This window comes from Argopecten irradians, chromosome 10 (assembly GCF_041381155.1).
Source record: "Argopecten irradians isolate NY chromosome 10, Ai_NY, whole genome shotgun sequence".
In the NCBI taxonomy this organism is placed as follows: domain Eukaryota; kingdom Metazoa; phylum Mollusca; class Bivalvia; order Pectinida; family Pectinidae; genus Argopecten; species Argopecten irradians.
Genome location: NC_091143.1, coordinates 7,524,707 through 7,539,878, shown reverse-complemented (window position 1 = coordinate 7,539,878; position 15,172 = coordinate 7,524,707). Strand labels below are relative to the sequence as shown.

General features: G+C 36.4%; 1 protein-coding gene across 1 annotated transcript in view; it reads left to right on the top strand.

Annotated features, from left to right (window-relative positions):
- LOC138333015 (kin of IRRE-like protein 2) overlaps positions 1-12,062 on the top strand; it is a 122,198-nt gene extending 110,136 nt beyond the window's left edge. Inside the window, exons 5-7 of the mRNA XM_069281110.1 lie at positions 2,613-2,909; positions 5,898-5,921; positions 8,754-12,062. Of these exons, the coding sequence (XP_069137211.1) occupies positions 2,613-2,909; positions 5,898-5,921; positions 8,754-8,914 (482 nt within the window). The 3' untranslated portion in view covers positions 8,915-12,062. The remainder of the gene's footprint in view (positions 1-2,612; positions 2,910-5,897; positions 5,922-8,753) is intronic.
- The last annotated feature ends 3,110 nt before the right edge of the window (positions 12,063-15,172 follow it).

The window sequence follows — 15,172 nt, the reverse complement described above, 5'->3', positions numbered from 1 at the left end:
GACCCAAGCTAATGCATTATCTCCCACATACTTATCGGCAGGGTTCTTTCTCATGAAATGTGCATTGATAGTGATGTGACACACATGTTTAACACATAGCAATGAAATACTTTCAATAGCTTCATCGTATTCATGAACCAAGAAGACATTGATCTATGTAATACGTAAGGCTGTTTCACAAAGGAAGTCTGATTCAGACGAGGTTTCTAGGGGGTGAGAATGACAATAGATCCTACAGTTTATGTACAGTACAGAAATGGTGTACGTGTTGATTGTCCTCTGGTGTGAGGGGGTTAATTGTTCGTGTTCATCACGAGCAGCCAATCAACTCCGCGACAACGTGAGGTCAACATGAGGTCACAGCCAACAATACCTTCGTGTGACTCGCTCTTCCACACTGCCAAAGACATTGACGAATGGCCGGTCAATCTTGTTCTTTGTAAAGTCTGTCTGCCTGAAAGTCAAGACATATTAGTCAAACGTGTTCAATCCAAACCAACAGATGTCTGTAATCTGTTGAGTGCATTTGTAACTATGAAACATATCGGTTAGATACTCCTATTGTTATCATTGTGAATATTCATGAACATTTCATCTAAGCTAATTCAGCCATTCTTACCAAGTTTTGCATATAACGCTGAACACTCGTCTCGATACGGCATATTGTTTTTATAAGAAACGTATGCAATCAAGACATGGTTGTCTCAAATTTGGGATGTCTGTGGTCTCACCTGCACTATTTTAAGTGTTTCGATAGTGATTTTGATATTATGTACTATGTAAATATCAATTTCTTGCTTTATAAGAGGAAAATGGCATTCAAATCATAGAAGATATAATATCATTTTACTACACAATGTTAAATGCCTTTCGCATTGAAGTAGTCCTCAAAAATCACTATTTAACAAAAGACCATTATTCACATACTTCTTTGATTGCATTAATCAATTTCGTAAGGTATAACGTTACATAAGCGACTTGGGATTGATTTCGTCAACTGAACAAAAATGAAATTCATTCTGAAAAAAATGTAACTATGTTACAATTTAAGCAGTCTTTTCTCACGCCACTGGTTCAGCTGCTGAGACAGCCCCTTGAGACCAATGTCCTTGATTGAGTGGAAATATATATACAATACATTTGTCTGCCGATATTCATGAATATATTGGAGTCGTCAACTAGTTGCTATTCTTGAAACAAGTATGAACTAGACATTTCTAAACAAACTAACCGGATGTAAAACGTTATTTCTGAACGGATAACAAATAAATCTAAAGTTATTATATATCTTAAAAATATATATCCATGATATTCCTTATTTCGCACCTGATATGCAATTACATCCATAATTGTCAATGCTTTAACAAACGTTTTAGCTTCGTATATGATATTTTCATTTTTATGATATAAAAAAAACCCAAGCAGTCATATAGCCTTACTGCGACAAATTAAAAGCTTTATTTGACTAATGTATTCAGTAATATGGGTAGGATAATCATGGGGCCGCGGTGGCCGAGTGGTTAAGATGTCCCGACATATTACCACAAGCCCTCCACCTCTGGGATGCGGGTTCGAATCCCATGTGGGGCAGTTGCCAGGTACTGACCGCTGACCGGTGGTTTTTCTCCGGGTACTCCGGCTTTCCTCCACCAACAAACCTGGCACGTCCTTACATGACCCTGGCTGTTAATAGGACGTAAAACTAAACAAACAAACCAAAGGATAATCATACTGTCGATTTGTACTGATATTTCAGGTTATGTGCTTGACATTCTCATTGGTATCAACGATTGAAGAGTTTTTCTATCAATCGGACTATTGGACTATTCCAGGTGTCCATGAGGACATAAACATATTTGATATCGTTTGTTTTAAGTAGTATTAACTTTTCACCAGAATGTGTTGCAAAGTTGCTTAAGTATGTAATCTTTAAACAACTCCTTGTATTTCTGAGAACAGCTTGTGATTCTACAGCTGCAAACTTGTTTTTGAGGACATTAAGTCTACCTTTCTATAATCTATAATGGTCCAATATTATTATCATATACGTGTAATAAGTGACAACTGATAGGCTCAGTTTCATTACATCTGGTAGCTCATTATCACCATTGGTTCCTTTACATGCTAATGAGTAGTGTAAGCTGTCAAACGACTACTAACACACAGAATGTCGTCATACCCTAAATGTTTGTGTCTCTCGTCATCCTAAGCCTTGTCTAGATTGTTAGTTGTATAAGTTTGTCCTTGGTATCCAGAAAACCGTGTTTAGGGACGCTCTCGAGGAAATAAACGACCGCTGTCCATGAAAGTGGCGCACCTGTAAACACGTGCGTGACCGGCGTGCTATGTTAACATCAGTAAACAAAGTTAATGTTCTTTCTGTGAAGTCTTACACAGTCTGACAACTGTTTTCGCCAGAGCGGATACAGAATAGACTCTTTACGTTACGTCTTAATTCGTCTCAGTCAAAGCGTTTATCGTCATTTGTGATCTTGTTCAACACACAAGTACAGATTGACGTCATTTTATTGACAGATTAATAGAATCTTATATCCTATAAAAGAAGGTATAGTCTTTCACTTTTTATTTCATGGGATTATTCTTTGTTTCAGATATAAGAATATTTTCGCCGGAACATGTAAATAAGGGGCATCCGATTCAGTTACATTGTAACGCGACGGGAGCGGACACCCAACTGGACGAACTCGACTGGTTCATTAACGGTCACCGAGTGAGCACAAATTTCCAAAAGGGTGTATATATAGACAAAACTGTTTCCCTAGGTACCAATACGATATCCAGCACGCTCCACATTGCCCAGGCTAGCATGGACTACATGGGCACGTACACGTGCAGAACCTCCGCTGCGCAAATAAAGAGCACCAAGGTTACGGTCCTTAATGATCTGTGTAAGTAGCATCAAATAATCTGTTTATCTTTGAATTTATTTTTATTTTATTTCTTGGATAATAAAATTCCAAATGTGAAGGGTTATTTGACTGTAACCTTGATATATCAGTATAATTTTAATCTAATTGATTACTTAGAAATCGAAATAGCTTTCCAGGATAAAACATCATTAAAGCCTTAATTAAAGGTAGTCTGAAAAACGTTTCCCACAGGCGGAAATCATGCTGTTTTCTTTTGTATAACCAGAGGGGATCATTTCAATAAAAATTACTTTCGACTGTAAGCATTTCTAAAACAATAGAATTCGGATATCATGCATGACTGTCGATGTGTAGGACGGTCTAATGAGTTACTGGAGGTTGTATTGTGAGTCATAACTAAGATCTACATCACCATCCTTACCTTGGGGATATAACCTGCAGCAGGTTGATGGGTTGAATCATCGGACGTCCGCGAGATAGTCACTCAATAGTATCACCTGTCATATGATCAAAATAAGGAGCCATCACACACCTCCTATCATTCTACCATATACTATAGTAAAAGATCAGTCTCAGCAAACACACACATGCATATTTTCATCTTTCACACCTCGGATGACGGTGAACTCACACCAAGGTAAAAAAGCGGGGGTTGGTTTGAATCAAAATTGGTGCATACTGGGAGAACTTTTGATAAAGAATTCATTTCTTTCCAGTACCAAGCTAGTATTTGACGTATAACTTGTGTACAGTATGGTCTAGGTTAGATTTAACTGTGATTTGCAAAATATACATAAAGAAAATCAGCGCATAGAATATCTTTTTAACTTAGATAACATATAAATTATGAATAGAATCCACTGAAAATATCCAAATAATAGCCATTGATAAATTCGTCTTACATTAATTTTGGCGGCAATCGTTGGAGGGAAAAGGCGCAAGAAGGGGGATTTACAAGGTATGTCCATCAATTTAGGGATTTTGGACAACAAACATTATTTATTGTATTGTGTACTTGAAAATAAATTAAAAAACACTTTCACGTTGTGTTCTTAGTATAGAGTATAGAACGAAAAAAGTTAAGGACGCTGAAATGAAGAAAAATGAATTACGTTTTATAAGAACAAACTGGCTACACGGTCAGGCAGGGAAAGTGTAGTTTATACACGCTGTTCTGATATCTTGTTCGACAAGGTACATGATACAAATTTTCATACATTTTTAATAAATGAATTTTTTTTACAGGCGTAAAATATTTCATTACTAATTTAACAATACATTAACTTCAAACAGTTTGTTCGAATTCTACAATAACATGCTCCTATGAAGAAAGGGCGTATTGACTAACCATGGTAAAGTCACTATCAATATTTCGTTCGCATTACACGAGAAAAGGTAAAACAGATAGAGGTTCTTGGGTTTACATACGGACACATTTACCTTGTATCTGTCCATAAAGGCTAAAAAAGGATATGTAAGTGCTCGGTGATTGGTCAAGTCGTTTTCCTCACGCCTATTCAGAAGCATACAGAATACTTCTAAATATATTGTCTTTTCGAAATACAATATTTTTGATATTGGAATTTTACAAGTAATTCTCAAAATCATTAAATCATGGGTCATTTAGAATTTGTTTCATTCTTAATATAGTATCGTTTATAACTTCCAATGCCGATGTCAACACCATTTTTAGTAGTTCAGTATGTAGAGATTATTTATTTATTGACCTATTCTTTAACATAAAGCATGGCTAATGATAATAAATCCACACCTCTTTAGAGAAGCCTTGATGAAAGCCATGTACCCCATGATATAGATAGTGAAATAAGAGCGTTTCCCTTGAATCGTGGATTCAAACTTATTTCATGGTTATATAATTTAGGTTCCTCAAAGGACAATTGATAATGCTTTACACATATCACATATATTTAACACAGTCGGCCAGATAGGTTGAAAGACAACTAGGTTATTAGTTATTTAAAACGGTATTATCAGTCATGATCAGTATGGCCGGTAAAATTCTGCTGCATTTGAAGTGCTGATATTGTTGTTACTTGTAACTTATACATGTATAATTTGTTATTTATATGTATCTTTCGAGATTGCTATTTTATGGTTCAAGATTCATATTGCATCTTTGGTATCTATGTTGAATATTTGATATTTAAGTTGTATATTTTACTATTCTTATTGTTTCTTTGCCTTTTAATATTTATCTTTGTTATTCATATTGTACCTTTGTATTTTCATATTGCATCTTTTTTTACTCATATCGTCATTAATATTGTGAATTTAATTATTCAATCGGTGTAATCTAGTCTAAAAGTAAATTCTACTATAGTGAACCGTATGAATAACGAAAGACACTAGACAATGATACAATGTGACTGACGATGACGCCTTGTGGATAAATGAGATGCAATATAAATGACGTAAATGCAATACATGTATCAATATCGAAAGTCTATATCGAAAGGTAAAATATGAATAACAATTGAATCCGATTAAAAAGCAAATATACTATAAGAATTGTAATCTATACAACATAAAGATCAAAGATTCGATATAAATCTCGAAATATACAATATGAATATTAGATTAGTCTGTAACAATATAACAGTATCTACAATATGAATAACAGTTTATGCACTATGCATAACAGATTATATTATATGAATAACAAATTATACAATATAAATAACTATTTATTCAATAATTATAAGTAACAAAATATGTTATATTAATGGCAATAATTCAATGAGAATATTGCCACTGCAGATTTTAGTAACGATTGACACGCCATAAGCCATGCGATTTAGACTTTTAAAAGCCCTGTTAAATAGTACGTACAACACCTTAAAATAAATAAATAAATAAATCTGCACGCTAACAATGCAGCTAATGGCTGTTCGAGCAGTGGCCATGACAACCTTTATATATTTTTCTGAAATATGCAGATGGATATCGTTTCGATATAAATACGATTTTATATTATTTCTTTCACAGCTGAAATACCAAAGGACAAGCGAGGTAAGTATGTTTTCTTAATCCTATTAAATCTCAATATGTGTATTAATTAGGAAAGTTTATCATACATCAATACTGATCAATGCATTTATAAATCGATGTAGTTTAGCCCAACGTCACCAGAAAAGATAAATGACCAAAAACAATATTTTTCAGGCTTACTATTAAGAAGCCCGAGGTACTCTGGCCCTGACGCCAGACTACCGGATATCTATCTGTCATACTGTCTAAATCTGGTGTCCGGGCAAGAGTATCTCGGGCTATACCAGACATCTATATGTCATAGCCAGAGTATCTCGAGATACACCAGACATCTATCTGTCATAATGTCTAAGTCTGGTGTCAGGGCCAAAGTATATCGGACTACTCCAGACATCTATCTGTCATAATGTCTAAGTCTGGTGTAAGGGCCAGAGTATCTCGGGATACACCACACATCTGTTTGTCATAATGTCTAAGTCTGGTGTCAGGGCCAGAGTATCTCGGGCTGCACCAGACATTTATCTGTCATAATGTCTAAGTTTGGTGTCAGGGCCAGAGTATCTCCAGCAACACTAGACATTTATCTGTCATAATGTTTAAGTCTGGTGCCAGGGCCAGAGTATCTCGGGATACACCAGACATCAATCTGTCATAATGTCTAAGTCTGGTGTCAGGGCCAAAGTATCTCAGGCTACACCAGACATCTATTTGTCATAATGTCTAAGTCTGGTGTCACGGCCAGAGTATCTTGAGCAACACCAGACATATATCTGTCATAATGTCTAAGTCTGTTGTCAGGGCCAGAGTATCTCGGGCTACACCAGACATTTATCTGTCATAATGTCTAAGTTTGGTGTCTGGGCCAGAGTATCTCGAGCTAAATGTACACCATACATCTATCTGTCATAATGTCTAAGTCTGGTGTCTGGGCCAGAGTATCTCGAGCCACGCCAGACATCAATCTGTCATAATGTTTAAGTCTGATGTCAGGGCCAGAGTATCTCGAGCTACAACAGACATCTATCTGTCATAATGTCTAAGTCTGGTATCAGGGCCAAAGTATCTCAGGCTACAACAGACATCTATTTGTCATAATGTCTAAGTCTGGTGTCAGGGCCAAAGTATCTTTGGCAACATCAGATATTTATCTGTCATAATGTCTAAGTCTGGTGTAAGGGCCAGAGTATCTCGGGATACACCACGCATCTATTTGTCATAATGTCTTAGTCTGGTGTCAGGGCCAAAGTATCTCAGGCTACACAAGACATCTATTTGTCATAATGTCTAAGTCTGTTGTCAGGGCCAAAGTATCTTTGGCAACACCAGACATTTATCTGTCATAATGTCTAAGTCTGGTGTAAGGGCCAGAGTATCTCGGGATGCGCCAGACATCTATTTGTCATAATGTCTAAGTCTGGTGTCTGGGCCAAAGTATCTCAGGCTACACCAGACATATATTTGTCACAATGTCTTATTCTGGTTTCAGGGCCAAAGTATCTCACGCTACACCAGGCATCTATTTGTCATAATGTCTAAGTCTGGTGTCAAGGCCAAAGTATCTTGGGCAAAGCCAGACATCTATTTGTCATAATGTCTAAGTCTGGTGTCAGGGCCAAAGTGTCTCGGGCTATACCAGATATATATTTGTCATAATGTCTAAGTTTGGTGTCAGGGCCAAAGTATCTCAGGCTACACCAGACATCTATTTGTCATAATGTCTAAGTTTGGTGTCAGGGCCAAAGTATCTCAGGCTACACCAGACATCTATTTGTCATAATGTCTAAGTCTGGTGTCAGGGCCAAAGTATCTCAGGCTACACCAGACATCTATTTGTCATAATGTCTAAGACTGGTGTCAGGGCCAAAGTATCTTGGGCAACACCAGACATTTATCTATCATAATGTCTAAGTCTGGTTTCACGGCCAGAGAATCTCGGGCTTCACCAGACATCCTTCTGTCATAATGTCTAATTTTGGCGTCAGGGCCAGAGTATCTCGAGCTACGCCTGATATCAATCTGTCATAATGTCTAAGTCTGGTATCAGGGCCAGAGTATCTCGGGCTACAACAGACATCTATCTGTCATAATGTCTAAGTCTGGTAACAGTGCCTGAGTATATCGGGCTAATTATTAAGTATTAGAATTTGTATTCCCAGAATTGGTAATTGGTAGTAGTTCAACACTCTCTTGTGGCTCAGTTTGACTTATCATGATATCAAACATCATGGAACTATTGCATACCGGGAGTTGGACGACTTGTTCGCCGTTGTCAGTATAATGTGACCGGGTGGGGTATGTTGCTTGGTGTCTTCGGCGGCATGCTTCAGTGATAAAGCACTATGAAAAGGACAAAAGTTCCATTATACAAGAAGACACAACACGAACATATCGCAGTCACCCAAATCACGCACCGCACACTACATACACACCACATACACGTATGTGAGGCCGTCCTTACTGGACCCTGGAAGTCAATATTAAAGGACGTTAATTAATCAAACAAACAAACAGGACTGGAGATAAGCCCTGCTTTCGTCACACAAAATAAGATGTTATAAGCATCAAACAGAAATGCTGATTTAGAGATAGGACATTGTTGTCGAATGACCGATTGGATATTGCAATACAATACATTTTCGACTAGACAAAATAATTCTAAATTGATCTTTGAAATCTTAATTGAAGATTTTTAGGAATTCATACACATGCATTTTTATCCAGAAAAAAAATCATTCCATAATTCATGAATTTCAACAAAATTTGCGATATAAGCAAAAGGATTTGACATCAACAACAAACAATAACAATAAGCAATGTATTGTAATTGTCTGAGATTATCTTTTCTTCTTGTAGATAACCCCACGGATTCCGTGCTACTTACAGCGGCGAAACAAGATCCGAAGCCATCAGAGAGTCCTGATAATGGAGGCACGGCCATATCATCACAAAAACGCTTAGTTCTGTTAACAATATCACTCTGGATATGGACGTTCAGTTGTTCGGGTTTTCTTTGATTTGTTTGACATAAAGACAAGAAGAAACTCTCCATTGAACATTTAATATCTATTATCCAGAAATGGTAAAACAAAACCGACTACTGGTAAACAGTAAATGTAACAAGCTCTGAGATGGCGGGACAGAGTGCGGCAGAATCTAACGGATTTGTAACTAGTCCATCTACGATGTGAACCCTTGTAGAGCAGCTTACCTAGCATATCAGGTACGTACACGCATCGGACTCGTGTACCCACAGAGTATCCTGTACGGGGCCAGACAGTTCAAGAAAAAGAAATGAGTGTCTTTGAACGTATAGTTCCCAAAGTAGATTGCGACTTAAGGAAACATTTTTTACAAACAATACGTTTTCGCTAATATTTTGGTTCTGGAATATTGCCCGCTACCAAATGTTCGAGATAGTGTTCTTTGTGCGAGATCACCGGAAATTGTCGACTTATGTGTTTACTAAGATCCCAATACTTTATATACAACCAATATGGAAGCTAAACTAGTCGAGTTTGGATTCTCACGAAATTTCAGGTACAAAGTTCTCAGATGTCATCCATGATTAATAAGCGGTGAACATGTGTAGTAAGGACGATAACTCTCACTTGGTGAAGAAAATCTATCCAAAAATAGCTAGTGAGCATATGTCATTTTAATATCTCGTTAATTAAACATTGATTCTGAGGTGGATGACTGTAATATGCAGACCAAGCTGACATCTTAACTGCCTGTGAATATACCACGTGGTATCACAGTCACACAATGAGTGGCATTCTTTACGTTACAAAGACAAAATATATTTAATAAGTAAATAATTATTTCTGTGTATTTATTTTGTAAGATGTTGATTGTTGTTAACTTATTCTAGATCAGTAAGTTTTATTTATGACTGGGTGTTAATCATTTGCACAAATCACAGTCGACAGACACGATATATACTTTATGAACAATATAAACTATATTGTAAAGAGGATCGTTCATGGTACGGGTTAGCCTTGAACTCAAATATACATATATTCATACAAAGAAATGATACTGCATGTTCCAAAATATGTATATTTCTAGTGAAACATCGCATGACAAACAAATTTGTCTGGGTTATCTCCCTTCCTGGACTAGCGGAAATGACATCATTCATGTAGAAGTAAACCATTTCCAACAATTTCAAACACGTTGAATAACCTATAAAATAGCTTATTGTCATCCGTCCTTCATATTCCTTCTGTCTCTCTCTCTCTATGATCAAACTTTGGTATATAGACGTTAGTAAAATCATCATCTTTAAATATATACGTCGCGCATGCATGTCAAAAACACGTGCGCATATACAAATGTATGTATATATATTAAGACCACGTTGAATTAGTTCACGGAAGGAGATAACCTTTATCATGCGTCAGATTCTTTAAGAAATGCGATTTTCAGGTTTTTTCAATCATGTAATATTCGTGTGTGTGAGAATGAATCATTTTGTACATTCCATTATCGAGTTGTCTCCCTTAGTAAGGATAGCGGGTGTGATACATTGATTGTACATTGTCAGCCGTGCACCACCACGGGTCTTTGTTATTTTGAAAACCATGTCGGATAATTCGTTCAATTGGAGGATATATGTAAACCAATAATATACAACCTACATTAAGTCTAATATCACTTTCTGTTTAATGCAGACGTATCTCATTCTCAGCAATATTGAAAAAAGTGGATGCTATCTCGTCAGATGGCAAATTGTCGAGAGTTGCGAACGGTTTTCTTTTGTGCTGCGAATCATTTTGCAATAATTCTATTTCGGAAAATGTGCCCATACCAAATTGCCGGTAGCAGAATCAGTATTGTTTTGAATCCAACTGGTAATCAGATTTTCATAGCATAACTAGTATTTTATAGCTGGTTTTCCTTTTATTCCAATTAAAGCGATTCTCCTTACGTTGACATTCATATGGAAACGTTTTAAAGTAAATATATACTATATTTCCGGTTACCCTGGAAGTTTTATATACTCAAGGTGGACCCATCCGTATACCGAATAGCCATGAATTCCTAATAAATAAAGTATTGTCATTCATTTTCTCCTAGTTTTAGGTCATCCACGCAGCAAAGTCGTAAATGAATGTCTTTCTTTCTAACTCCTGTAAATCTTACTGGACAAAGTGAACGTCATTTCAAAGTTCAGAAACATATAACGTATCAATGACAAAACCTTGAGAGCGAATCCCCTACGGTGTCATACTGTAACTTTAATGCTCCATATGGTAGAGTCCGTACACAAATTCAGACCTTCAAGTTATTCTTTTTAATTGTATTTCATTATGCAAACTGTAGTAACTGTCTTGTCGTTGGCTTCATATATTACTGATCTAACTGAAGAAAAAAAAACCCACATAATGCAGTTCTGAGTTTTGAATTTCCATTCTTAAAACCATACGGAAGCCGTTGTGATTATTCAATTTTGAACATTTGTTAATTATTTTATTGAAAAGAAGAAATAATGTGCCCTATAGATATCCGAGGATCATTCGGCGTTCTCTATTGCCCAGAAGTTACTAACCGGCACACACAGCTGGCTGCTGAATTAGTTCTTTTCATTATTTTCCGTAGCATAAGTTATGAAAAAAATCAAATTCTGAAGTCATCCATGATGTATAGTATGGAAGTTACAAGATTTGCTTAAGTTTGTTTTTTGTTTAAAGGTCCACTTATTTTCCGAAACAACTTTTCATTTTTAAAATGGAAATGCTACACAAGATTGATAATATCGTAAAAGTGATTAGCTTACCGTTAATACTACACGTATCATCACCTTCACAATTAATCATTAACATAGATTACACAGGTAAGCTTTGTATTTATTTGGTGTTGTAACGTCATCTTAGGCAATCGATAGAATATTTCTTATGTTGTTTCAAGAAACTTTTATTTTTCTAATTCGGAAAGGAAGTGGGCCTTTAGCACAGAAACACGTGTGTTACTGTTACGTACAACATGTTGAAAACCGACGAGATACGCTGGATGGTATGGTTACTACATACTAGGATCAAGATATAAGGTTGGACACAAACTGCACTGTGTTTACATAGAATATATATTTCTGAAACGATTCATGACTTTGTAAATACGTATATGTTTCCATGAAATAAAGATCATTATACCATCATCGTCTGCATTCGTAAGTGTTATTTGTTACAAATGTATATGGATCTTAAAGAAATCTTTATATTTATCTTAAAGACTGTTGCTGTCATCTTGGATTTCGGAACGACCTGAAAGACCATCATAGACAAGGGCAGCTTACTCTGTCTGCGATGGAGAGAAACACACCATATTAGTGGATCCGCTAAGGTCATGTTTTCGACAAAATCGTTCAAAGTTTGAAGAAAGCATGAAACTTTGCATATGGCTTCTTTGGGACATCAAGTTTCAGGAAAAAAATGGACCTTAAAAATCACGACCCCTGGCGGCCGCCATATTGGTTTTCAAAATGGCCGTCAAAAACACCTTTTGCGACCCATATCTCACGTTTTATTCCAGCTAGACCCAAACTTTAAACGTCTTCTTAAGAAATAGATGTTTATTTTACTGAGGTTATGAGGGTATATGTAACCCGGGGTTACATAATTTACGCGTGCTTCATTATCATTATACCCTCATAACTTTAACAAAGTAAACATATATTCCTTATATTTACAGTTTTTCAAGTAAATAAATATTATTATTAAATAGTTGCATATTTTTTATATAAATACCAATATTTTTTTCTCTCCCGTCATCGTCAACGAATTTGGTTGAACAGCTGGTTGGAATCGAGTCATTCATATGTTCCCGCTAAAAGTGGGGTCATGACCCCACGTTGCTACGCCATCGACTATTCCCGTAACAATAGAACCGCCGCGCGTGTTGTGCTAACATTATACACTGATAATGATAATACTAGAAAGCATGGTTATTGAGTCCATGTTAGTGCAAACTGTAAATATATCCATATCATTGATACTAAGGAACGTTCTGGTAATGTTCAACTTGCTGTAGAAGGACCGCCATTTTGTATTTCAAGATGGCCGCCAACTTTGCGAGCAGCTATATCTGTATTTCAATGCATCTAATTGACTTATCTGACTTTAAGCAAATATACCGAGAGTATATAATTATTCTTTTGTAGTGTTTAATAAATAAACAATTTGTTTCTTATTTTAATTTCAACATGATCGCCATTTCAAAATCCAAGATGGCCGTTTAGTTTTAAGCTGTTTCCGTATTTTACTCTAAGTGATTGAGCAAAAATCAAGTTAACACTCCTAAAATGTTGATACATATGACATGTCTTGAATGATATTGGAATAAATACCTGAATTGCAACTCTATATGCGTCATCAGAGGGTCATCTTTCATGGGTTTATCGACTACTCAACTGGAATATCTTCAAAGTCGTGAGGCAACAACGATTATCCAAATCACTGTCCATCTGCGGATAACACCCAGTCCATACTTTGTGACTTCTGGTTTTGAAAGTAGATCCACAGCTGATTTCTAGTCACTACCCATTACTTCCAATGTTGGCATAGCTTTTAAGTTGAACGCACAGGGAATAGGAACACCCATTCCAACATTCTAGGGTATTGATACTTCTACCAAACTTTAATACTTCGTCTTCATCCTTTCAAATCCTTCCTCACTGTGTAACCCATATGGAACTTTCAAGTTATCCACAACCACTTGAAAACATCTAGATACACATTTTACCTTATGATGTCTGAGAACACAATCCACCTTATTTCTTATGTGTATCTATGAATTCCTCCTTCAGATTATACAGACGTCTGTCACCCCTATTTGCCTTTAACAAAGTTGAAGAAAGTAATTCTTTTTAGTGGCTACGGCTTCTTTGTTTTTTCTCTTTTCAAAATGTCTGCCAATTTACTTAGTACCTTCTCAGGCGACCGCTATTCTGTCTTTAGGGAGCTGGGGTTGTAGAACGCGTAAGAGTTTCTGGTGGCACAATCAGCAGCCTGCACTATCGGTCCCACGTTTGTCATATATAAACCTCAACCAGGACTAAATTCGGCAAGCTGTCAGATGACCAACATCTGACTGAGTTAGTTTTCTGTCTATGTGGTTCCTAATCTTGTTTATACTCTCTATCATCTCCATTGTTTGCACTTGGATTGAAGGCCTACTGTTCTTCTGTTCTCCATCTCTACACTTTATTTTCACCCAGTCCTTGATGCCTTATGCATGTTTTCTGACGGTGGATATGTGTTTAGTTGGATTTATTTTGCATATACAGCACTGCTAGCATAGCGCTTCATATTTGTTCTTAATTCAACACCATCATCTGTCTTGCTTTCGCCATCTTCATCTCCTACATGTGTAAGTCAGCTAACGTTTGTAAAGTTTTGAAATAAAAGTACTCATGACCATCTTCGCAAGGACTTGTTTTATGGTTAATTCTAGTGCCACTACTGTCAAATTGATAGACGTACCACAAGGGGTCGTGTCAGACAAGGTAGACATGCAAGCTTTGGCGGCAAAACCTTGCCGTCACTTTACTCGAAGTCATTCCTTAAGTGGACTCTCCTGATGTTGTTGGAGTCATTCAGGGTTACATCGAACCAATTTCCATGACATTTTATATGATAATGTCCAATAGAAGGAATATTTTCCCCTGAATATATTATGATCCCCGACGTCGTCTTTATAAACACACCGCGGTTGACTTAAACTGTTACTCGTTTCATCCTTTCGGACAGGTATCGGACCTTTAACTATTTCAGTCTACAGCAGCTTCACCACATCAGCACAATGACCTATTGGTATACAACTGGGCAATCGTTTACACTTGCGTAAACGCGCGTCATTTAAAATATCTGTACAAAAAATGCAGTTTACACAACAGTAAACAAAAAAAAAATCATTCCTTAATATGAATGTTTTTCAAGCTGCTGTAGACTGAAATAGTTAAAGGTCCGATACCTGTCTGAAAGGATGAAATGAGTAACAGTTTAAGTCAACCGCGGTGTGTTTATAAAGACGACGTCGGGGATCATAAACGACTCGCTTTCTGGAAATAAACCTTTGCATTTAATCCATCTATTCAGATTGGTGCAGAGATTAATGCTAAGGGTAATATTCAAAGAAGTTTATAACCTTTTTAAATTAATGTTTCAGAAATTATCGACCGTTTTGTTAAATTTATGTACCTTTAATTTAATTCTGCCGGACATCTTGAATTTCAGATTGGCGTCCATTTTGAAATTCAAATAATTAATAATTAT